The sequence below is a fragment of the Mchenga conophoros genome, linkage group LG22 (assembly GCF_057382185.1).
Source record: "Mchenga conophoros isolate Kocher_MC1m ecotype Shallow Benthic linkage group LG22, M_conophoros_male_GT1.1, whole genome shotgun sequence".
Taxonomy (NCBI): domain Eukaryota; kingdom Metazoa; phylum Chordata; class Actinopteri; order Cichliformes; family Cichlidae; genus Mchenga; species Mchenga conophoros.
Window position 1 is genome coordinate 12516310 of NC_140546.1, and position 26048 is coordinate 12542357.

The 26048-nt window shown below is 41.3% G+C and overlaps 2 protein-coding genes across 4 annotated transcripts in view; one reads left to right on the forward strand and one right to left on the reverse strand.

The window, feature by feature from the left end:
• The first annotated feature begins 973 nt into the window (after nucleotides 1-973).
• LOC146548921 (mediator of RNA polymerase II transcription subunit 30) lies at nucleotides 974-6277 on the forward strand. Its single transcript, XM_085262885.1, has 5 exons — nucleotides 974-1149; nucleotides 1416-1661; nucleotides 3865-4023; nucleotides 4193-4282; nucleotides 5315-6277. The coding sequence occupies exons 2-5, from the start codon at nucleotides 1428-1430 to the stop codon at nucleotides 5408-5410; spliced, it is 579 nt and encodes a 192-aa protein (XP_085119011.1). The 5' UTR covers nucleotides 974-1149; nucleotides 1416-1427; the 3' UTR covers nucleotides 5411-6277.
• Nucleotides 6278-8034: 1757 nt separating this feature from the next.
• The window catches only part of ext1c (exostoses (multiple) 1c), a 108242-nt gene continuing 90228 nt past the window's right edge, over nucleotides 8035-26048 (reverse strand). For all 3 annotated transcript variants that reach the window (XM_085261503.1, XM_085261504.1, XM_085261505.1), the window contains exons 5-12: nucleotides 17996-18115; nucleotides 15462-15594; nucleotides 14919-15037; nucleotides 12814-12909; nucleotides 12327-12413; nucleotides 12049-12209; nucleotides 8861-9032; nucleotides 8035-8757 (exon numbers count right to left, since the gene is read on the reverse strand). In XM_085261503.1, coding sequence (XP_085117629.1) covers nucleotides 8572-8757; nucleotides 8861-9032; nucleotides 12049-12209; nucleotides 12327-12413; nucleotides 12814-12909; nucleotides 14919-15037; nucleotides 15462-15594; nucleotides 17996-18115 — 1074 coding nt within the window. In that variant the 3' untranslated portion in view covers nucleotides 8035-8571. The remainder of the gene's footprint in view (nucleotides 8758-8860; nucleotides 9033-12048; nucleotides 12210-12326; nucleotides 12414-12813; nucleotides 12910-14918; nucleotides 15038-15461; nucleotides 15595-17995; nucleotides 18116-26048) is intronic.

Below are 26048 nucleotides of genomic sequence, written 5' to 3' on the forward strand. Positions count from 1 at the left end.
CTCCTCCATCACCGTGTGGTACGCTGGAGCCACTATCAGGGACAAACAGAGACTGCAGCGTGTTGTGCGCTCTGCTGAGAAGGTGATTGGCTGCAGACTCCCATCTATGCAGGACCTGTACACCTCCAGGACATTGCGGCGTGCAGCCCGGATCTCAGCTGACCCTTCTCACCCTGGACACAGTCTGTTTGACCTGCTCCCCTCAGGCAGGAGGCTCCGGTCCATTCGCACCAGAACCTCTCGCCATAAGAACAGTTTCTTCCCCTCTGCTGTTGGACACATGAACAATAACCACATGATTGTCCCCGCCACTAACACATGACCCTACGCTGTGTCACTGCATCATTTCATGTTTGGCACTGATCACCACCTGCACTCATGTATATATCTTTCTACGTAGCACTCATAATTCTTATTCTCATGTATATATCTCATGTATATCTCATGCACATATCTTTCTTTCTACATAGCACTTTAATTCTTATTGTCTGCACTGAAGCACCGCAGCAATTTCCTAATGTTGTAAACCTCAACATCTGGCAATAAACCCATTCTGATTCTGATTCTGATTCTGAATTGTATTTACTGCATACTTAAATTTTCCCTTTTACATACATCCAGTGTATGGTCTTGTTACATTTTACATGCAAAATATGCATGTAATGTGTGCTTTAGAATTAAATTGAATTAATTTTAATATCATGCTTGAGTAATGTCAATCCAACACTAACATTTTCTATGATGAAATTAGTGGCATTTGATGAAAAGTGATGACTTTTAATGTGTTTTTCTCTCTATGTTTTTTACAGTTTTATATTTAATAGTGCGAATGAAAAACAAATGTATATTTTTACACTATAGTATATATAGTATATAGCTAAAATTGTTTTGTTCTTTTACAGCTGATGTTTACAGTACCTTCAGGTATATCCGCGTCTACTGTCGCCATCTAGCGGTGGGAGAATTAATCCCATTTTTATGCCCGGAAGTGACGCATTAACGTGCTGTGCTTTCTGAAAGAAATCAATGGAAGGGTGCCAGTGATCATGCTTTATTTAAAATAATAAATAACTAGGCCCTTTTTCGCAAAGGCTGCATCATCTGGGAAACATCTGTACAACATTCAGCCAAAAGACGGTTTGAACTTGGGTAAGTAGCTTTTTGCACAGCCCGTTGCTAACTAGTTAGCTTAATTTGCTTGAGCTAGCATGTTTAGCCAGTAAGTTAAGTTTCCCTCCCTCGTCTCCATTGAGAGTACATTTTTAAGGAGTTTCCTGCTTTCTTAAATATGATCTCGAAACGTCTGTAGTTTCTCTAATAAGCTTAAATTTGAGCATACATCCTTGCTGTGTTGAGAAAACGTATATTTACGCTAATAGAACATCACCTTTGTCTTGTACCATCGTACCCCGCAGATTTGTGTGGATATGGCAGCTTCTTTACCTCAGAAGCCAGGGATGGCAGGGATGCCCTCACAGCAGCAGCAGCAGCCTCCTCATCTGCCCCCCGGTGCTGCCCCAAGTGCAGGTCAGCAGCCCATGCCTCCTCAGGGAGCCCTTAGGGAGATCTCCCCGGTGTTCCTCTGCAGGATCGGACAGGAGACTGTACAAGATATTGTCACACGCACTATGGAGATCTTCCAGATTACACGAGCCACACAGGTAAGGGACACGAGGCTCATGCTCAGCAGCAGGAACTGTTTTCTTGTTGTTAGTGTCTGGGACTTGATATCAAAATAACGATATTGTCGCATACCTATATGTAATATGAGTATAACACACTTACCTATATTCTTGCCCACTCACATATTCAGCTTTGTTTATGGGTGTATCATTAGCAGACTAATATTTCTTACTGTTAGTTTCTCATTCATCTTCTCAGTTCAGCTGCTCTTCTGAGGGGTCACTACAGCCTCCATCTCTCTCTCTGACATCCTCTTCTGTCACACTAACCATCTTCATGTCCCCTTCACTACATTCATGAATCTTCTCCTTTTTTCCTCATTTCCTCTGGCCTAGCAGCTCCATTTTCAGCAATCTTTGTCGAGTATATCCATTATTCCTATCTGCACATTTTCCAGCCATCTTAGTCTTCCCTCTCTAGGACTCAATCTGAGCCATCCGTCTGATTACATTCCTAATGAAACTCTTAATCTTAACCTTGCAGTCTCGTGTCTCTTTCAGGTTGCACCTTCTGGTTAAATGTAGTCCGCCTGTATGCATCTTCCTCATTTCTTATATGTCACCCTGTGTTCTTCTGTCTTCTTGAAATATGATACGTCCTTATCAAATCTATTTCCATCACCCATATGTCTATTGCCTGCTCCTATCGCCAGTCTCTTACACTCTGACTGTGCTTACGGTCTTATCCAAATTACTCTGGTTTTTTTCTTCTAACTGACATCCAACGTGTAGTGAACAAATTCAACATCACCTATTTGATTTCCAGCTTCAATCCTGTATGACACACTCTTCGCTTCCACATTTGAGTATATCTATAATTTCTCAGGCATGGCTTTCTTCCCACCTGGTCTCATTCTCTCTATCATACCAGCCAGCTGTCTCCTTTTACCAGCCTTTGTCCCAGCTCTCACCTCTGCACTCCTGCCTGTTAAGTTCTCATATTGACTTAAAGTCCAAAACTACAACTGTAACGATCGTTTTTAATATTTATTTAATCTGAACGACTTTTGAAAACTCAATCAAGTGCAGCTTCAGGTTCCTCATACCATTTATAAATAACATTCGTTTTGTTTTTTAAATTAAGGATTACGTTTATTTAAGTTTATTTATTGTCTAATAGAAGAGAAAAAACAATGTCTTAGATTAAAAAAAGAAAAAAAGAAAAACAACAACTGCTCCAACTAACTAGCTATTGGCAACAATTAAAATAAAAAGTGGGTCATTGGAGTGTGAACACAAGGCTCTGTGAATGCCAATTTGGTGACCTCAATGACACTATCAGGGCACCAATTTGACCTCCCCCTGGTGGACTTAATGTACACTATGTAAAACTATTATTAGATCAAGCTTTTGGCCATAATCTCCAGAACTGTCCGTGCCCTCGTCCGTAAGTGTGTAATCCGGGCATCAGCCAATTAAAATCCACACTTCTCAGACAACAGCGCCTCTCACATTTGGGTCCTTACAGTACTGGTGAGCCCTTCCTTGGAACCTTTGTACATTTGGCATTTTAACAGAAAATTCAAATGACTGCAGGTTTACTGACTGATTAGTTCAATAATTACCTGCTGAGTCACCAGTCTGCAGTTTTAGATGGGCAGCACGGACGGTTACTCATATTTTACTGCTACCAAAAATTGCAGTTATTGTTATATTAGCATTATTTCTTTAGCTTAAGTGCAGCAAATTGCACCAGCAGCTCTGGTGTATGTGTGGCTGTTAACTGAGTGGGCGGTATTTATGTGGCTAAAGTGGTTCCACTGTTCCCTGTCAGTCTCAATTTGGCCCGTCTTCTTTTCTGGCATATCTGCTCGGCTTGCCTGTCAGCATCCCTCGTACCCATCCTCCCATCTCCATTTGATCCGTGTTACCAAATGCGCCTCTGTGTTTTTCAGTGTAGTGCTGACTTCTAAAGCTTGTTCTTGCCTATTAAGGTGACCCCCCCCCTTTTTTTTTTTTTTTAAACCTGTGCAGCTCAGAGAAGAGGAACACTATGGTTTTGTGTTGCCATTGCTATTACTTGGTTTTGAAAAATGATTGTCTACATGTCCAATGTACATGCAGTCATTTACATTGCCTGACACTGTCAGCATTTTTATTTGCATTACCCTGCTGTATTTAGAAATAGAAGTGTAATTATTCCAAATGATTTCATGTTATCTATTGTGTGTTTTTGATTCAGCTTCCTAATGGGGTGACTCAGAGCCAGGCAACGTATCAGGACCGCTTTGGGAAGCTCCAGGAACACCTTCGGCAGCTCACTCTGCTCTTCAAAAAACTCCGACTGCTGTATGAACGCTGTGTGGAAATGACCTCTGACCTGAAGGAGGGACCAGCTGAGGTTAGAGAAGACCTTTGCTGACCCCCCCCAAAAAAAGAAAAACAAACAAACATTTTTTCAATTACTACTATATAACTACTGTAGAACTATGTTCTTTCTTTATGTCTGATTTGATAATGAGAAAAAAAAATGCAATTTTAATCGTGATTTACCTCGGCTGTGTGTTCAGCTTGTGCCGTACGCTGGAGAGGAGCTGGTTTCTGTCAGAGTGGAGCCCTGCAGTCCTGCTGTCATCCAGGAAAGAAACGAGGTCCTAGAGGTGGGTTTCTGTAATGTTCTTGTCGCCTCGGGAAACCATCAGCAGTGACGGGGCCTTTTTTTGGGGGGGTTAAGTTAAAATAAAATAAATAAAAAAAGCAGTACACACAGAATTTCAAGTCCAGGATTTAGAGACTTGTTGAAAACGTACGTGTTGGTGCCAGCAAAGTCAGTGTTACCTTTTGTTTTTAAATGGTGCATTATCCCAGTTTAAACATTTGATACGTTTTTTCTGCACTATTGTGAATTGTTATGGGTTCGTGAGATTTGCAAATAATTCTGTAATAATTAATAATAATTGGTCTTGAAATTGATAACTTCCCACTGCTAAAAGGGACATCTTTTAGTGCCTTGTTTTCTCTGACCAACAGCCAGGATATCTATTACCGTCACTTTATGACACAAAACAGGAAATCCTAAACGTGCAGAAAACATCATTAGCTACTAAGAAAGAAAAAGGGTTGGCAACAAACGTTTTGCCAGTTCATTGACTTATTGCTGCAGCTTTTCTTGAAATGGATTCAACATATGAATCAATTAATTTCTCATATATTGTTTGGTGTTCCACAGTTTATTATATATTTTAATAATTGGGGACAGTGTTACTTAGCTATGCTGAAATGAGCAGAATAAAGTCCCTTTCAAATTCCTCTAGGTGGCAGTACTGACACAGGCTAAAGTAGCATCTGGATTTTAACTGAAAAACTCTGCATTATTTACTCATTCTGAATTAGGGTGTTGTTTTTTGTTAGAGCTAATATTTCAGTTGGGTTACAAAAATACCTTCAGGGAGCCAGTGGCAAAACACTGGAAAATTCTGCCTGAGGCTGAGAGGACTGTTGGCTTTAGCATCAGCACCAGTAGAAAAGTATTTTTCCTCCAGGTGTGAGGCAGTGTCAGCATCACTTGTTAATATGTGATTAGCTATTTCCTTCCCGGATTGCTTATATGTATAAGGTTGTAACAGGCAATGGTTAAAGTCCACGTGTTCTGCAGAGTTTAACTAATGGCCAAATGTCTTGTTGTTATACAGAAATTGCGCCAGAAGAACCAGGAGATGAAGGTTCTGATGGACCAGATGAGGAACCTTCTGTGGGACATCAATGCTATGCTGACACTTAGAAAATGATGGCTCTGAATGAGACTTGCGCACTTGTTTCTTAGCTCTGCACTCCTCTGCGGGTGAAGGAACTTTAAGACGGCAAAGACCAGGTGAAATAAGGGAACTTCTGTAGGATTTATGGGACCTTCCGCCTACTCTGAGCTGGCACTTCATCACTGAAACTCATAATTTACTTGCACCTTTTCATCTAAGAGCCCGTGTTGTTTGTTGTATTGGAGCCGATAAGAGGGAAATCATAAACAAGGCAGGAATAAGGTATCGAGTCAAAGCCAAAAACAGGATAAGCTGACACACATTCTAACAGTCATCCTCTTCTTTTGTATGAGGCAGCTGATAACCCAATTTTCATTTGGAAAGTGCTCTGCAACTGTTTTGTAACTACTTAAATAAGTTATAGACTTTTGTTCAAACTGATGAAATAATAAGTTGGAACCTGGATGGCCTCAGGTAACAAAAAGCACAGAAGAGAAAGAAGCCTAAACTGCCTATTCATGGTGTTCTGCCTCCAGGTGCTGACTTGACACCAGACAGACTTGAATTCATTGCAGGTAATTCTTCCACAAAGCACAGAAGCTGATCTGATATGTTTGTTTACAATAGGAACAATTGCCCATATTTGTGCTCTGTCAGTTGTAAAACACTGTGGGTTCAGAATTCCAATCGGCCCTTTGGCAGCTATGTATCTCAGGTGCTTTGTACATAAGTGTGTGCATGTGCTTAATGAGATTAGCTTCCTGAGTGCTACACATCACACCTGTTTGCCCTGAGGGTGTTGAGACTTGCTTACCTGTGAATTTATTTTTGTAAACTGTACTACAAATGGTTGGTGTACTGGGTATTTGTTTTTTAATAAACTTCTTTTTTTGAAACAAACGGTCTGAATATATATTTTAAAGTCCTGCTTCTAAATCCAGGACGGGCCCACTCAGACTGAAGTATTAGCTCCATAGTGTCAGTCTCAACCCTGAGGGTGGATGTAGGAATGCATGATCTCCCTCACAATTGAGATGATGTATAAGTACATCAAAGTACATCCACCTACTTGTAATGATGCACACTCTGACCTTAACCTTCTGTATTCATCTTTCTTTACACAGCAGCAGCTCTTTTGTGTAGTTTGCCTACATTACAACAAAGAGCCAGTCATTCTCTTTCTCAGTCATGTCGGATGCTATCGAACCACACTTTCGATTCCTGTGATTGTGCTTAGTATAATACTCTTTAGTAATTTATTTTTAAAGGAAACTCATCCTGTCCCAAATGGGTTTTCTATATTTAATTTTACTTTACCTTTGTAGTGGAATTGTACCTGCCACAATACACATTTTCAGTGTATCCATCACACAGCAAATTTTGCTCGACCCCATTTGGCCTTCAAAACTGCCCTTATTCTTCATGGCATAGATTTAATAATGGGCTGGAAACATTCCTCAGATTTTGGCCCATTCATGATCTGAATCCCCCGTTCCACCTCATCACAAAGATGCTCTGGTGACTGTAGAGGCTATTTGAGTACAGTGAGGTCACTGTCATGTAAAATAAGCCTTTTTGAGATTATTTGAGCTTTGTGGATGGACATGGACAGCAGTAATATCCAGATGGACTGCCATGTTTAATTGATGCTCAGTTGGAGTTTTACCAGCAGCATCGGCCTGAACTGTTGATACAAGGCAGGATGGATCATGCTTTTTTTCAGTCTGGTAAGCTCATGTGAACTATAATAATAATAATAATAATAATAATGGATTGCATTTATATATCGCTTTTCGAGACCCTCATAAACTTAGTTCTTAGTTGACAAGAGTAGCGCCACGTGTTGTCTTCGGCTGCTGTAGCCAATCTGATTCAAGGTTTGATGTGTTGTGCATTCAGAGAAGCTCTTCTCGATATCTTGGTTGTAGAGAACGGCTGAGTTGGCTTTCTAGCAGCTCATTCTCCTCTGACATCAACAGGGTATTTTCACACACTGACCTGGCGCTCTCCGTTCTTCTAAAGATGGTTGTATGGGAAAATCCCAGTAAACCTTCAGTTTCTGGAGTTCTCAGACCAACCCGTCTGGCGCCAACAACCATCCCACGTTCAGAGTTACTTAACTCACCTTTTTTCCCAACTCTGATTTTCAGGTTGCCTCAAACACATTTACTTGCCTAAGTTCACCGAGTTTTACTAGGTTTGGCATCACCATCCAGCAATTAGTCTGTCTTTTGCTCTGCATGACAAACATTTATCTGCATATATTCAAAATAAATGCCAACTTGGACTGCAAATGATAAATCCACTGGAACAAAGATTTTGGCTGTTTTCCTACAGATTTCGCTTATTCATTTAAAGGTAGTATTCATAATGATTAGTTGATTTCTATTTTTTGTGTGTTTTTCAAGAAACTGCTTGACAGTGTGATCTTCAGCAGTGTAACCAGAACTACATGATTCTTTTTATACGTTTGTAGCATAACTGGATGAAAGACAGACATGCCACAGCAGCCTCCCTGATTTCCTATCTTTGTTGCTTGTACCTTAAATTACAAGATGAACTTTGCCTCTGCTGGAAACGTGGCCACACACTATGTGTTTGGCAATTATGGGACAAAATATGTGAACATTCTGCAGCACGAGTCCAGAGTTTGCATTTATAAATCACTTTATTGGTCTTACAGTTAGCATTTTAATGTGAAATGATCTGTTTCCTTGGCAACAGTAACATGGAGACAGATGTTGCCAGCTGGAGTGCATGGCACCGATACCAGTCCTTTGGGTGCTCCTGGCATGAGATAGTCATTCTCTCCTTGTTGCCACTGCAGTAGCACTGACATTTGAAGTGTTCACAAATGTTCCTTTTTTGACTATTTTAATCGTCCTTTCTCAGCGACAGGGCCAATCACAAGGACTATTTTAAGGCCCCAAATTTCTCAAGATTCATGGAGGTTGGAGAAGCATTTGAAGTACTTTTTATAGACTCCTTTCTCTTAAGCTCTTTATATAGTTCAGATCTCCTTGGGTCTTTCTTGATGATTGTCCATGTCACCAATGGACCTCGGTGCCTTTTTGTCCACTTCCCATGCATGAAAGACATGTCTTGAACTTTCTGTTACTTAGTAGCCATATTTGTCTGTCCAAAATGGCTCGAAACATGACTTCAACGCTCTCTAGTCTTTTTGTCCAGAAATGTTAGGCCCTCTCCAGGTCTTTGTACTTCTTGCGTAGGACGGACACTTGATCTTTGAAGAGAACGGGGTCCAGGCGAAACTGAGAATGCACCAGGGGCATGTAGCCAAACCAGTTGGCAAAGGAGTTGACGCACTCTTGCCTCTGGTTGAAGTGTTCAGGGTTGGCCCAAGGGACGCTCTTCGTACCCTGGGAGTAGAACAGGCACATGCTATTTAGCATCCAATCTTGTTCTAACAACCAAGTCAAGAGACTCCAGAGAGTATTACTTTGAAGACAATTCGGTACCTACCTGTGGACTGGGGAGCTCCTTGTACTGCTTCCTTTGAGCCACTTTGATCGGCGGCTGGTGAGTCACAGCAGAGACCAGGAAGTTCATAAGGATGTCCTCACAGTTGGAGGTGCGATCCACCAGAGTCCGCAGAGACTGAGGCAGGTAGTGAGTGAACAGGTAGTGGTAGTACCTGTGGGGAAGTTGAGAGTGTCACATAAACATACAATATTCATTGTATTCTTAAAGCCAGCAGGCAATGGTGCTTTATATAAAAGAGATATGTTTAAAAAACCCCATCTGACAAAGATATGCTGCCACTTCTTCCGCCAATGTGCTCTACCTGTCTCGCTTTCAGTAGCTCTAATGATAGTTTTAGCCTCTCATACCTACACTCATCATACTGTAAATTTCTTTAGACAAGGGCCTCATCTAACCTAAAATAAAAATGTAACATAACATGATTAACTGGAGGTCAAGCAACCATCTGTTAGCAGGCTCGGTGACCTCTACAGAGTAGATGGTGTGATGTATGCTGATAATATGTATCTAGGACAAGTTGATTTCTCCGCCGAGTGAGATTTAAGCTTTAAGGTGCCCAGCCGACTAAACTCCACTGATGCAATGCATATGTTCTTCAATATCAGTTTTAGGTGTATAGCGCTTTCAATTTACTTATCATTATATTTTCAGACTAAGCAACTGTCACTCTATTTTTTTAAAGAAGGTTTAATTGTGCTTCACAACCAAAATTGGCCACATTTATCTCTATGTAAGTTGCTGCCGTGGAGTCTCGGCGCGCCGTCAGATCAGTTTACTAATATGATATGCAGTAAAAATTAGATGAAGACTAAATTATCCATTCCCCCACTGAGCGAGTCGTGTTTTATAGGCTCACTATTCATTGGTATTTTTCTGTTTAAACAGTAAAACGGGTTATTAAAGTTGGCGCTGATGTGTCTATAGGCTTTAGAGATTCAAATTAGCACGACAAAAACGTGTTTTTATTAAGTCTGCTGACAATAATGACCACATTGTCTCAAAATGTCACAAGGTTTCAACACCTTTTAAAGTACCCTGTCTGTGGTGTAATTACATTCTCATTGTATAAGAACTCCCATCCCTCTCCCATAGCACATAATCGACTTCGTGCTTTTCGAATTAATCAAACTGCTTGAAGTAATCCCTGAGTAATTCACTCTTGCCTTCTTTTTTTCCCCCTCCCGCTCACACAAATACATAATTATTCTTGATGCCTTTTCTTTCTGTTTGATTGTCCCTTATTGCTCATCATGTTGATATTTGTGCCATTATGTTCGGAGCTGCTAGAGTTCAAGTTCTCCCTTGCTCTCAGTTTTTAATCTTTGAAGCAGTCTGTTTTGAGAATTTAATGTCTGTTCTGTATTAGTTTGTCAAATGTTGCAGTTATTATAGACGAATATATCAAACACATTAAAAAGTCTCAGTACACCCTGGAAAAATGAACAAACTTTTAAATTTAGCCATTTGTAGGAGCTCCTGTTTTCCTGTAGCTGCTTATGGAGCTTACACAACAGTAAGAACTTCATTTTTAACCATTGCCTCCTACAAAGCTGACTCAGTTTGTTAACATTTCTGGGATGTATGGACTGAACAGCCCTCTTCAGGTCTTGCCATAACCTCTCAGTTGAGAACTCAGCAATTCCATAACAACGATCTTCTACCTTTTCAACCATTCTTTTGCTGACTATACTATGAGCTTGCATTTTAAGGTCATGGACTCCTGCCCTGATAGTCTCATTTACAAAAAAAAATAAATTGATAATTCTTAAATTAATTGTTTGAATTCAGCAATTGCATGGCACTCAATCCCAGAGGGAGCAAAACAGCCCCAAACCATGCTCCCATGAGATTTTGTTGTTTTCCTTCCTTTAAACATATGTTGTTGTCAAAATGCTTTAAGTTTTGTCTCATCTACTCACACAACCTTCAGGTTTGGTAAACTTGGGATCTGCTGTATTATTTTGTTCTCGAAAAGCATCGTATCCTTAAATTAAGGCCATTCTATTGAATATCTATTTTCATATAGTGGAAATATGAACAAAGATTTCGTTATGTTGCAAAGATTTCTATGATGGTTTTGCTGTTACCCTTGAGTTTTTCTCCGACCTCTCAGGATTGCATCCTGGTGTGATCTTTTCAAAGACAACTGCAGTGCTAAGAGAATCGATGAACAGCATTATGGGTTGTTATAAAAGATGCTGCAGTAGAGCTAATACTAAAGGGAATAGGAAAAGAAGCACTGAAGCGCCTTCTCTTATCATTTAGGTAATTTGATTAGCTCTAACTATGGCTGCCACCTAATTGTTTCTAAGTCATTTAACTCAGTTAGGAACCTTTGTAGGCAAACCTCCCTTGCAACATTGATATGCCTTATTTATAGAGGACACGCCAACCCACAACCCAATCTCATCTCCTTAATTGAAGCACTTGACTCCAAGTAGGAGAAACTGTCGGCACAAATATGTCTGTGAAGGTTCTCAGTCATCCAGGTCATTGTAGTCAAAGGAGCTTGCAAAGAAAAGCGTCTGGACTTCTTTAAGTTACTTGAAGACGTTTCACCTCTCATCCGAACTGAAGAAGCTTCTCGGATGAGAGGTGAAACGTCTTCAAGTAACTTAAAGAAGTCCAGACGCTTTTCTTTGCAAGCTCCTTTGACTACGATGACCTGGATGACTGAGAACCTTCATAGACATATTGCCGTACATTTTGGGAGGAACACCCTTCAGAACTGAAGAAGCTTCTCGGATGAGAGGTGAAACGTCTTCAAGTAACTTAAAGAAGTCCAGATGCTTTTCTTTGCAAGCTCCTTTGACTGTCGGCACAAAGTTTCACATACTTTTTCCAGCATGGATTGGAAAGATTACTCACATCTGTATACATGAAAGTGACATGTCTATAAAGGCGACTGAAGATCAGACCAATTAATGTAGAACTTACAACTCCAATAAAATGTTTTCCTGCTGTTATGTAATAGCAAATTCAAATAATTTTTTTACCACCGGATATGTGAGACAAACCAAGATTTTGCTGGGTGATTCAACTAAAGTGTCTTTTTTCTTCCTTTGAACCTTTAATTAAAAGACTAGTAACCACAAAGAAAGTTTTCAGTTATAAAAAATATGAAACAAATTATTATTCATTATTTTTTCCCTCCTGCGTTCATGCACCTGTGGTAGAAGGCGGCTCCAGTTAGGACAATAGAGTAGTCGTTGGTCCATTTGGAGGTGTAGCCCCAGGCCCGCTTCAGGGGATCCCAGAAGTGGCTTCTGGGAGGATAGCCTACAATCCGCTCAGGGAAGCTCCGCCACACCAAGAAGGCAAAGTTCACCTGCAAGTACAGAAAAGGAAGATTCAGGGTTTTTTTTGTTTAGAAATATTAATTTATTCATGTACAGTATGTGGGCGCTTCTGCTGTATGTATTGTGTGTTGTACATGTCCACACACCTCACTTGTCAGTAGGACCGTATCCTCATCCAGACTCAGCACTGCTTCCGTCTCTATGGCAACATGAGGTAGAAACCGACTGGTGGTCTGCGAGAAAAACAAAGTCACTAGTTTTAGCTCTGGTGCTGTAGCCCGTGGGATGGCTGGCTTGTGCTCTGAGAGATTATGAAATACAGTAAATCATGTTGAGTGACTGAGATGGGTGAATCATTATAGGTTTTGCCTTGGGAGGAAGAAAAACGTCTGAAAAGACACACATGGAAGAAGGGTTGAGAAAGTAAATGCTGCACGGATCGGTGGACACGTCAGATAAACACGGATGGTAAGAAAGACCAAAAAAAGAGACATCAAGGCGAAAAATAGATTAGCAGATATAGACAGCGAGTGAGAGACGCATAAACAGACTGAGCAAGCGACAGTTTGTCATTCTGTCACTCAGACGTCACAGCAGGCTACAGCTTGAGTTGTGAGTGGCACTGGCCCTCACCTTCCTCCTGCCATCTGTCACAGTGAGGGGGACAGGCATAGGAGGCCATTTGCTCCGACTGGGTGGCGGTTTCTCGCTGTTCCACAGAATAATGATCTAAAACAGAAGAGAAGTGGAGCTCATGTAAAATGTCGACATATAGATGCATTAGATCAGGGGTGCCCAATCCCAGTCCTCGAGAGCTACCGTCCTGCAGCTTTTAGATGCATCCTTGTTCCCACACACCCGAATCAAATGAATGGCTTGTTATCAGGCCTTTGCCAAACATGATGGCATGCTGAAGAGGTAATCAAACCATTTGATTCAGCTGTGTTGGAGTAGGGATGCATCTAAAAGCTGCAGGATAGTAGCTCTCGAGGACTGGGATTGGGCAGCCCTGCATTAGATTGATTAGAAAAGTAGCTGTCATAAATCAGTCAGGGATTTCAGAGGTATGATCCCTCACCCATATGATATCCCATATCCCATATCCCATATGATAGTTTGCTCAATGATAAATTTTCATAGTCTACAGTTGCCTTAGGTACTCAAGTATCCAGACCACTTTAATTTTTGTACTCTTATTCACTTCATATCGGTGAAGTTTAATTTTTGGTGCTCTATGGGGTTTAAGTTTGGCCTTTAACTCAAGAACTACTAGAAACTTGTTCTAAAACCAAGTATGTATGCTTTGGTTTATTGTAATGCTGAGCAGGATTCCTGAGGGGTTTAATACAAATGAAAGTCAACACAGCCAGGCTTTCCCAGCTGATTTGACAAAACCTAAAACTCATTTGGAGATAACCAGTATCACAACAGTGGTTAACAACTTTCTCTTATTAAGTCGGGCTTTCTAGTTCAGGCTCTGTGCAATGTTCATATAAAAAGGTCATATAACTCTTCTTCAACACAAAATGATCCCTATTAGTGCCACGTACACGACTAAATATCTACATAAAAATTGTAACAGTAAAATGCAATACTGTTGCAAAAACAGCAAGAGATTAAGGCTGCAAAAAACTGTTATTCTGGTACGTTAGCGCACACAGAGCTAAAAAATAAGCATTTTAATTCAAGTTAATTATTTTAATGGCTGAGTGCACTCCCGATGCTTGTTTTTAAGGTAAGATATGGTTTAACAATGTTTATGTCAAAAAAAAAAAAGTATTCCCGCAGCAGAGAATCTGCATTACACTTAAAATATGGTGCTTTGAACATAACCTGCTCATGACTGCATTGTGTTCAGCATCAGTGATTTATCCAAGTAAAAAGAGAAACTCTTTTGAGAAATATAAAACGCCGATTTTAAGCTTGACGTAGCTTGCTAAACCACTAATCTTACTTTGTAGTTCACCCCTTTGGTCTCAAGTTGCATGTGCTCTTCAGCTGGTTTTCTTCAAGGACATCTCTGTTTTACTCAGAGCAGCTTCTCTTGCAACTTTTAGCTTAAAGACCTGATTGATGATGTGCTCCTGGGGATGGCTGCCCTTTTATTGGCAGATCATCTAATTCCTGCAGAGAACATCTACTGACTTGTTAGAGTGACTGTTGGGTTCCAGGTCACTTTCGCGACCATGGCATTTCTTGCTTGGTTGCACAGTCTGTCCAGATGCACAACTCTATGAAGTGTGGAGACTCATCTTTTTTTCCCCAGCTGCTCAATTTTATAACCTGGTGAGATCTATACTTCACTATAATTTTGCTCTGACATCACTGAATCTTATATATGCACAAACTAAATTATGCACAATCCATTCACTTTACGACAGAAGTTATTGAAGAGGAATTTGAAAAACAGTGGAGAGCACTGCAGCAGGAGTAGACATGGATGCTTTTCAAATGAGAGATTTGCAATAAAGGTATGATAGGCCCCGTGATAAACAGTTAAGAAAATAAATACCTGAAAGGCACTGTAGTACGTTCTCAACATTTCTTAAAATGTGTTTGCTTTGCCTTCAGGGGTTACTGAGTGTAGCTTTATAGAAACATTCACAATTATGCATTTCAAGTTAAACTTACGATTATAATATGTGAAAAAGTGACTACTTTCTGAAGCAACTGTACACACAATCCAACTTTTGCTTATTATTATGACAAAGTTACATAGAGAATATCTCAGTATGTACCTGTGAGCAGTACTTTGACTTAGAGACCACCTGAAGTAGCTTCATGATTGGTTGAGACTGGGAGACCAATGGAGAGACAGCATGGATGACAGCAGTGAACTCCTGTCCTGGAGTGACTCCTGAGCAAAGTCATGAAACAAAGATGTGCACATGATGAAATGTCTTATCTGTCTGAACATGCGCAAGGTGCTGCTAATCTAAGCCTAATAATACTAATATTTATTTGTACTGAACATCATCAAAATAATTTCAAGCCACCATGAAGAATCTGAACATTTAAAACACTGTGCTGTAGAGAGCAATGCTGCAGTTTAATGCTGCCGTAATTTATAAAATAATGTATTTAAACCGGATAAAAGAACAAATATTTGGCAGGAATGCAAAATTAAAATCAATACAGACAAGAACTTAAGCAAATATTTGAGAACAATTTGTGTAATGTTGAGTGTGGCGTCTTAATTTTTCATCTCCTTTCCAACATCCTTAGCATGCAATCAAGATTCGCAAGCTGTGCTGATTTGTTTAAATAAACTCTGCATTTACCTAATCCAAGGTAGTAGAAAGGGAAATGTGCAAGATGAGTGGAGTACTCTGGCAGGACCAGCAGACCTCCTGGGAGGTAGTTCCACATGTACTTGTTCCTCGATATGTGAGAAAATACACGGTCCTTAATGATCTAAGAAAGGAAAAAAATTGGATGAGGTTCGACGTGGGTTGCAATGTGAGAAATACATGTTGGCTTTATGCATTAAAGTGGCTGTTGTACTCATCGAGTATGAGCCTGCATCACACTCATTTTTCCCCTTCTAAGCCAGTGCATGAGAATTTTAGAGCTTAATATAAACTGCACTGCAGTTCAAGTCCTGACACACTTGTCTCTGCATATTTTAGGAGTCCGTAATGACAGGATCTGTGTACTTCCCATTGTACACCAATAGGAGGTGTCCATGCAGCAGCAACACTGGCACCTGAAGTCCTCTGCCTCACTGACCTCAAGCTGACTGCACAGCTGTCTCTCGTGCGGAGGTCCCCTCTACATGCTGTATGCATTGTACATAACCAGCTTATCACTAACCTCCAGAACCTTCCTCTTATTATCATTTGCACAAATTCCACACACCAAATTAACTAGGAGCTCCCAGACTCCAGTTCATAAACATCTGATTATAAAGTTTACCACTCGTTCTGTGATTTCTTCAGATTTCAGCAGCATTAAATCTGTTGTTTACTCACATTGACTTTATCAGAGTGTTCAAAAACTTCTTATATAAGGAGGTTTGGCATTTCTTTTTATGCATCATCTAACTGCTGGGCCAACCTTCAAATGACATTCTCTGAGCCAGAGTAGCTATCTTTGCAATGCATTTCTTTGCAGCTTGTTCAAAGACAAAAAAGTGAAGAAAACTCCAAGCTCTTTGTAATTCCGGTTTAAGTTTTTTCTTCTACACCTGATGTGCAGCATATCAAAAGTCATAATAGTCACCAGTAAAGCAGAAACTGGCAGGTTGAGACTGATATTTAAGTAATGATATATAATTTCTATACATTTGGGGGATTTCTCTAAGACGGATCAGATGTGCTCTGCTTTGAAATGTTTCACAGACCTAATTCAACACAAAACTGAGATAGTGAAAGAGTGGAAATACAGACCATGGGCCAACCCTGTAATCATAATGATACAAGGGTGTTTGATTCAAATATGACAACTCTGCTGCAAACCAGTCTTCTGAAAGAGGACTGATGATACAGGACGCAGGCAGGAAAAAGGCACAGGAGTAGTAACTCCGCCTGTGTTTATAGCAGTTTTCACTTGAAACGTTCGAGTTCTGCACATTTCTGAATAGATCTGTATAGCAGCAGAGAAAAACTAGGTTTGCAGTATTACCCACACGCATATTTGTGGGACACGGATCTTGTGTTGACACTAGGGGGTCAAAGCTTAATGTGATACAAGCAAAGCGGATTTGTAAATTCCACTCCCACTTCAGTCAAAGAGCATTTGAGTACAGAGCAGGGCATGCTTTACCGTGAATATCCTTGTAACTGTAAAGTCTGTTAAATTCACCCCTTGCTTCTCCTGTGCAGTTTCAAAATATCAAAATGGCAAAGGCCAAAAATGTTCAGACTGAAGCTTCAGAACGGGACTTTACTAACCAATAACTGATGTCACCGTGGCTACAGTCATGTGAAAAATAAAGTTTTTACAAGAGTTTATGCAGTCCAGTGAAAGGCTAGGTATACCCCATGATTCAATGACTTTTAGTAATTCTTTTCAGACTTTATTAGTCTCTCACATGATTGTAGAGGAATCTTGGCTGACTCTTCTTCACAAAGTTCCTTCAGTTCATCAAGGTTTGTTGGCTTTTTTTTTTCCCAGCACAGCCCTCTTAAGGTCCCAACACAGCATTTCAGTTAGGTTGAGTTCTGGACTTTGCATCATTGCAATAACTTAATTCTTTACTTTTTCAGTCATTCTGTTTTATATTTGCTGCTATGTTTGGGATCAAGGCTCTCTTGCACAACCCAATTGCATAGTTCTTTTAATAAACAGAGGAGTTCATGGTCAATTTAGTAAGTATAGGCCTGATGTCTTGTGGGTGCAAAATAAACCCAAATCATCAGACCTCCACCTCCATGCTTGACAGTTGGTATGAGGCGTTTGTGCAGATAAGATCTGTTCACCAAACCTCTCTGTTTTATAATCCTCAGACTAAAGTGCCAAAGTAACTGGATGTGTAGTAACCTGTCTCATCAGATAGTTCAGTAAGTATTCAAAACCTCACTGAAGTACTAGAGCCAAACTGAAAAAATCTTGCCCTGAACTCACATATTACCTGTTAAGAGAGCTATGTTAGCTTGTTAGCATGTTAGATTGGAAATGTCTGAAAATGCTACAACAAGCAAGTGGTTTTTAAGTGTCCTACATGCTATACCCAGGCAGCACTCCATCCTCTGTTTCAAATCGTGAGTTTGGGCTTTGCCTTTGAATATCTGATCCTGGATTTTACCAACAACATCTGGTTGGATTTTCTGTGGCTGGACCTTATTATCAAGAGTTTGTCCATTCTTGGCCTGACCTCCAGTGTGGTGAGAACTATCTTGTCCACCGAGGAAAAGTAAGCTTCCCACAACATCTGTGTCCTTTGTCGTAGAGCCAGCACTCTCTCGTTCCCTACTGCTCTCACTGTAGATGGCACCTAAAGACAAAAGAGAAAAAATAACATGGTAAAATTTTTAAAAAAGCAATTTAAGAAAGAGAAAAAACAAATACGATTAAGATTTTTCCTTTGATGGTTGTCAATTTAAGGCGTACCTTTTAAAATAGTCTAGAACAGGATAAAAAGAGGGGTTGTTTAATTTGGCCCTCTAAAACATTTAACACAGATCTGATTTAGCGGCTGTCAATCAGATAATCAGACCCTGATTAGTGAGGATAAATTGGGGGTTTTAATGAACCACCAAAATTCATTCATTCATTTTAACTCAAAGTGGAAGAAATGCGTGTTAAACGGTGGGACGCCACAAAAATCTCCTCTTTTTTTGAAAAATTCTCCTTCTTATTAATTACAGTGCATGTTAAAGATGGCTTCACTAATTTCATCTACTGTCTGCCTGCACTCAGCCTTGCATTAGTTGCGCTCAGATCATAGACGATGTGAACATCGGTGTCTAATATACGCCCGTTTCCAAGTGAGACTTTTGCAGGTGTGCAGAAATTCAACTGATGAGGTCAGCTCATTCAACCAATTCTACCCTAATTTGAAAATGTCTCCCTCGCCCTGAGCTCCAGGGAGCTCGTGCCTGCTCATTAGCTGAATGCCAATTCATGTCCTCTATTGGTCAGGATCAAAGCGGATCAATGCAGAGGAGACATGATGTAATTTGTGTGTGAGGGAGAGAGATAAAGGTTGTAGCAGGGAGAGAACTGGCTTTTCTCACTGGCTGTTTATTTGTACGTCCGTGTAACAAGGCGACACGGCGAGAGAGCGAGTGCTTTTGAAATAAAGCTGGATTAAGGCCTTTTGGGGTGTTTAATCTCAAAGAAGCTCGAAGCTGTAACCACCACGTTTGATACAGGTAATGCCTACCTGGATGTTCTGGATGTTTTCCAAGGTCCATATTTGCATTTAAACTAAGCCAATCCTCTGCACAGATAGAGATAATACTGGCTATCAGTCTTTGTAAGCCTTACAAAGTAGGGTTTAGTGCTTGTGTTTTTCTTAAAAACTGTTTATTCTGTTAAAAATCGAATAATAGAACATCTGATTTAAAAATCGAAAGGTTGCGATACGCCCTAGATCTCTTAAGCTGGCTTCTTTGTTGAATATCAAATCCCTTCACATGTTTCCTCGCTACTGTTGCTGCCAAATAGTGGCATAATTCCAAAAGAAGGTGGTAAAATTTCTCAACTTCGCCTAATCCAACATGACTCCTAAACCAAGGATACATATCTCTGGATATGTCTTTAATTATAGTCATATATTCATCTGCTAGAACTGAAGACGCCTTATTTGATGACAGTGTATAACTTAAAGGCTTGTGAGCCACCCATGAACTAACACAATTGTTTGTTTTCTTCTTTAAATTATGAAAAAACGCAAGTATGTATTTTATGCAGATGTTATGCTAAGACCCAAAACATCCCTGTAATGGAGACCAGGGGTTCCATTACCTGGTTGGTATTGTTAATAATAAATTGTTGGATTGGGAATTTAAAATAGGGTAATAAAGAAAACACATTAGATCTTTTGGAGTCTTTTATTAGGTTATTTGATATACAATTAAATTGACAGCTTGTAACAGAAAAGAGACAGTGGGACTGGCCATCCTACCTGTGTCGGAGAAGAGCCAAAGTTAGAGCTGTTTGCAGTTAATCATTTATCAATAACCTAAACATATGTGAAATGAGAACTTGTAAAGGTACTCACCTGTCCTAGTTGCTTCTTGCAGGATGTGGAGCAAAAGAGTGAAAGCGGCTCAATCACCTGTTTAAGAGCTCTTGGAGCAGACCAGTGTGCCAGGTTAGGGAGTATGGTTAAAGAGGGTTTTAATTTAGATAGAAATGGGTGAAGCTTATGTTATTGGTTTGTTTATAGTATGTGTTGGAAATATGTATATGTTTGTGATGTGCTTTAATGTTATTGTATGTGTGTTTGTGTGGAGGGTTATGTGTTCATTTTGATTAGTTAACCCCCATACTTGGGCTATTCCAGATGCTCACCTGAAAAGGTAGAGTATAAAAGGAAGCCATTTTGTTTAGTTGTAGTTAGTGTTTGTGCTGTTATCATGCTCCTTCTTTAATAAAGTGCCAAACCATGGATGTCTTTTACTCCAGTCTCGCGTCATATTATTGGACAGAACCTATGACCGCCGGCCAAAACTGACAAGTGGTGTCAGGAGTGTTGCCTCTAATGAATGAGGTAAATATGATGACGAGAAGTGGAAAGAAGAATGACAGTAATGAAGTGGCAGAGGATGGTGAAGGTGCTACAGCTGATCCAGTGGCTAAAGCAGGAGCTAAACCTGGCGATAGACTGGATGAACTGACAGCTCTGGTGAAATCATTGATGCAGTCTCAAGCAACAAGAGACCAGAGAATGGACAGAGAATCAGCCTGACAAGAACAAAGATGGAAAAGTATGCAACATCAGTTTCAGCAAATGCAAGTTCAAGTAAAAGAAATGACAGAACAGCAGCAGGAACAAGAGGACAACCAAATCGAGGAGGGAGGTGAACCTGATGAGGGGCCTAGTCTGACTGGTCAGCAGATGTGGTCTCTGCCAAGACAGGAACCATTTCACCAGAGAGATCCCAAGTTGTTGCCACTCACTCCAGATGATGATATTGAGCATTTTCTCACTACTTTTGAGAGAATGGCTCAAGTTTGCCGTTGGCCGAGAGAAGAATGGGCTGTTCGACTCGTACCTCTGCTCACTGGTAAAGCACGTAGTGCTTATGTGCATATGGACATTGCTGATTCGGAAGTCTATGATAAAGTAAAAGATGCCATTCTTGCTAAATACGAAATAACTGCTGACACATACAGAAGAAGGTTTCGAGCCCTGGATATGCACCCAGGTGAAACTCCAAGAGAACTTTATGTGCGATTAAAAGATATGTTTTACAAATGGGCGAAACCTGAAAAATCTACAGTGAAAGACATTTCGGAACTGATGATCTTGGAGCAGTTTCTGAGGATGGTCCACCCAGATCTGGAGGTGTGGATCAGGGAACGTGCCCCCAAATCTGCAGAGGAGGCTTCACAGCTAGCGGAAATCTTCATCTCTGCCAGAACAGGATCGAGAGGAACCACCTTTGGCCGGGACAGCTTCATGACTGGACAAAGTAAGTCTGATGGGGGTGTAAGGAGTGGTGGTATAGGCCAGAGTAGAAGTTATCCTGGAAGCAGACATTTTGTTTCTGGTAAAAGTAACAACACTAAAAAGTCACATTCAGGTTCAAAATCAGATGTTAGATGTTATCACTGTAACCAGATAGGCCACACTCAGTATACCTGCCCAGCAACAACACAAAGTAGGCCATCCCTTTTGTGCTCAGCCCCCAGACCCACATTGCCAGGTCCTGATCATGAAGCAGTAAGAACAACACCTGTACTTGTTAATGGTCAGCGTGAAGAAGCACTCTTAGATACAGGGAGCTTTCAGTCAGTGGTTTTGGCTAGTTTAGTACCAAGAGAGCTATGGAGCGACACAAGGACTAAAATAAGCTGTGTACATGGTGATGAGAAGGATTATCCCATGGCTGAGGTGTATTTGACTGTAGGTGGCCAGACATTTCTTCTGCCAGTGGCTTTAGCACCCAGACTACCATATGCAGTGATATTGGGCTTAGATATACCTACACTGCTAGATTTGGTGTCTAATGAAGTTCCGGGACATTTGCATACAGTTCATGTAGATCAGGACCACAACGTACAGAAGCAAGACATTATTCTGCAGGCACAGCCAGAAAGTGCAATCCCCAGTTTGATCACCACAAGAGCTCAGAGTGCAAATGACCCGTTAAAAGAGCTACCTTTCTATGATGAAGAATTAGAAGTAAGCCCAGCAAAACCAGCTAAATCTCGAGCGCAAAGACGAAGAGAAAAATTTAGGGGTTCATCCAGGTTAGAGGGTGTAGACCAGAGCCCCAACCTCCCTCTGGAACTTGATATCCCACCAGATATCTCTTCACTTCAACGGGCAGATCCATCATTAAAATCCTGGTTTGATAAGGTGTCGGAGGTTGATGGACAGGTGCGAGGGACAGTAGATGTGTTGGCAGATGCAACCTATGTGTTGAGAAATGGTGTCCTTTATGAGTGTAAAGGCAAGACTGAAGCCATAGCATTACCACAGGCACTAAGAAACAAAGTCATGGAACTTGGTCATTCAGTACCTTGGGCAGGCCATCTTGGTTTTCAGAAATCTCTACACAGGATTGCAAGCCGTTTTGTCTGGCCTGGCATGTACACTCAACTACAGCAGTTTTGTAAGTCGTGTCAGATATGTCAGCTCACCCTAAATAAAGGAGTGGCCCGTGCCCATCTTCAGCCATTGCCTGTCATAGATACACCTTTCGAAAGAATAGGAATGGATGTAGTGGGGCCCCTTGAAAGAAGCTCATCAGGTAATCGTTACATCTTGGTCATTTGTGATTATGCCACTCGTTATCCTGAGGCTTTCCCCCTAAGATCAGTGAAAGCGAGACAGGTTGCCAATTGTCTCCTGCAGTTGTTTTCTAGAGTAGGTCTAGCTAAAGAGGTCCTGACAGACTGTGGCACAAATTTCCAGTCTAAATTCCTACAGCAGGTATATAGATTACTTGGTATAAAAGGTATTAAAACCACCCCTTACCACCCCCAGTCAGATGGACTAGTAGAGCGTTTTAACCAGACACTAAAGAACATGCTGCGCAAATTTGTAACAGAGACTGGCTCAGACTGGGATCAGTGGCTGCCTTACTTGTTGTTTGCCTATCGCGAAGTGCCACAGGCCTCTACAGGATTTTCACCATTTGAACTGCTTTATGGCCGTCAAGTGAGAGGTCCACTCGACCTGCTGAAAGAACAATGGGAGAATCCAGAGCCTGATGGAGATAATGTAATAGCTTATGTGCTGAAAATGAGAGAGAGACTAGAACAAATGACAATACTGGCACAGCAAAACATGAAAGTGGCTCAAAACAAGCAGAAAACCTGGTATGATAAGAAGGCCAGGGAAAGGACATTTCAACCAGGACAGCATGTGTTGCTGTTGCTTCCTACGACAGACAGCAAACTGCTAGCCAGGTGGCAAGGCCCCTACAAAATTACAAAACGTCTTGGCAATGTTAACTATGAGCTGTACATGCCTGACAGGAGGAAGAAACATCAGGTCTTCCATATTAACCTGTTAAAAGAATTCACGCAGCAGCAGCAGCAACCCATCACGCAGCAGCAGCAATTGCCAATGCAGTCCACGCAGCAGGTAAAACAGCATTGTCTTGTTCGGGTAGTCAAGGACGAAGAGGAGGGAGAACAGTTTTTTCCCACAGGCAAATCAGGGCCAAGTTTAGTGTCACTGGCCCATCTTAAGCCCTCCCAGCAGGGAGATTTAAGGGCTCTTCTGGATCCAAATTTGTTCCAGGAAAAACCTGGTTTTACAAAACTGGTACAACACAAAGTCCACTTGAGGGATAATGCTCCACCCCGTAGAAAATTCTATAGGATTCCTGAACGCCTGGTTTCACAGCTGAAGAAAGAAATTGACCTAATGTTGTCACTTGGGATAATTGAAACATCAGCGAGTGAATGGTGCAGCCCAATTGTTCTGGTCCCGAAAAAGGATGGAACATTGAGGTTTTGCATTGACTTGAGATATCTCAACTCTGTCTCAAAGTTTGACCCCTATCCAATGCCTCGTATTGATGAGCTCTTGGAAAGGGTGGGGAGAAGTAAGTTCATTACCACTCTTGACCTAAGCAAGGGCTACTGGCAGGTGGCCCTAGCTCCAGAGGCAAAGGAACTGACGGCCTTCAAAACCCCGTTTGGGCTGTTTCAGTTCAGGGTGATGCCGTTTGGTCTCCAAGGGGCACCAGCAACGTTTCAGCGGCTGATGGACCAGGTCTTGAGGGATGTGTCAGACTTTGCTGCAGCATACTTAGATGATGTTGTGATATTTAGTCAGACCTGGGAGCAGCATGTGGCTCACCTGCGACGCGTTTTAAAGCTAATCAAATCTGCTGGTCTTACTATCAATCCTCACAAGTGTAAGATCGCACAGACGCAGGTGGAGTACCTTGGATATGTGGTTGGACATGGACAGGTGAAGCCTCAGGTGGGGAAAATGGAGGCAATCCATGCATATCCAGTTCCTACAACCAAGAAGAAGGTGCGGGCATTTATAGGCTTAGTGGGCTGGTACAGTAAATTCATCCCCCACTTTGCAGAGAGGGCAGCACCTCTCACGGATTTGACAAAAGCGTCGGCGCCGGATAAGGTCAAGTGGACAAAAGACTGTGACAGTGCTTTCATTGACCTTAAGTCAGCCATCACAGGTGATTCTGTTCTACACAGCCCGGATTTCACTCAGCCTTTCACACTGCAGACAGATGCTTCTGGAGTAGGCTTAGGAGCCGTGCTGCTGCAGGAGGTGGAGGGAGTGAGGCGCCCAGTTGTTTTCCTCAGCAGAAAGCTTCAGGACAGAGAGTCTAGATACTCCACCGTGGAAAAGGAGTGTCTTGCTATGAAGTGGGCAGTGGAGTCACTGAGGTACTATCTTCTAGGCAGACATTTCACCCTGGAGACAGACCACCGTGCCCTTCAGTGGCTGCACAAGATGAAGGAGTCCAACATGTGTGTTGCGAGATGGTATTTGTCATTGCAACCCTATGATTTCACAGTGCGGTATCGTCCAGGCAAATCTAACTGTGTTGCAGACTGTCTTTCACGTATGTATGAAGATTGAAGTACAGTAGTCTAAGGAGAAGGGGGGAGGAAATGTAATGGAGACCAGGGGTTCCATTACCTGGTTGGTATTGTTAATAATAAATTGTTGGATTGGGAATTTAAAATAGGGTAATAAAGAAAACACATTAGATCTTTTGGAGTCTTTTATTAGGTTATTTGATATACAATTAAATTGACAGCTTGTAACAGAAAAGAGACAGTGGGACTGGCCATCCTACCTGTGTCGGAGAAGAGCCAAAGTTAGAGCTGTTTGCAGTTAATCATTTATCAATAACCTAAACATATGTGAAATGAGAACTTGTAAAGGTACTCACCTGTCCTAGTTGCTTCTTGCAGGATGTGGAGCAAAAGAGTGAAAGCGGCTCAATCACCTGTTTAAGAGCTCTTGGAGCAGACCAGTGTGCCAGGTTAGGGAGTATGGTTAAAGAGGGTTTTAATTTAGATAGAAATGGGTGAAGCTTATGTTATTGGTTTGTTTATAGTATGTGTTGGAAATATGTATATGTTTGTGATGTGCTTTAATGTTATTGTATGTGTGTTTGTGTGGAGGGTTATGTGTTCATTTTGATTAGTTAACCCCCATACTTGGGCTATTCCAGATGCTCACCTGAAAAGGTAGAGTATAAAAGGAAGCCATTTTGTTTAGTTGTAGTTAGTGTTTGTGCTGTTATCATGCTCCTTCTTTAATAAAGTGCCAAACCATGGATGTCTTTTACTCCAGTCTCGCGTCATATTATTGGACAGAACCTATGACCGCCGGCCAAAACTGACAAGTGGTGTCAGGAGTGTTGCCTCTAATGAATGAGGTAAATATGATGACGAGAAGTGGAAAGAAGAATGACAGTAATGAAGTGGCAGAGGATGGTGAAGGTGCTACAGCTGATCCAGTGGCTAAAGCAGGAGCTAAACCTGGCGATAGACTGGATGAACTGACAGCTCTGGTGAAATCATTGATGCAGTCTCAAGCAACAAGAGACCAGAGAATGGACAGAGAATCAGCCTGACAAGAACAAAGATGGAAAAGTATGCAACATCAGTTTCAGCAAATGCAAGTTCAAGTAAAAGAAATGACAGAACAGCAGCAGGAACAAGAGGACAACCAAATCGAGGAGGGAGGTGAACCTGATGAGGGGCCTAGTCTGACTGGTCAGCAGATGTGGTCTCTGCCAAGACAGGAACCA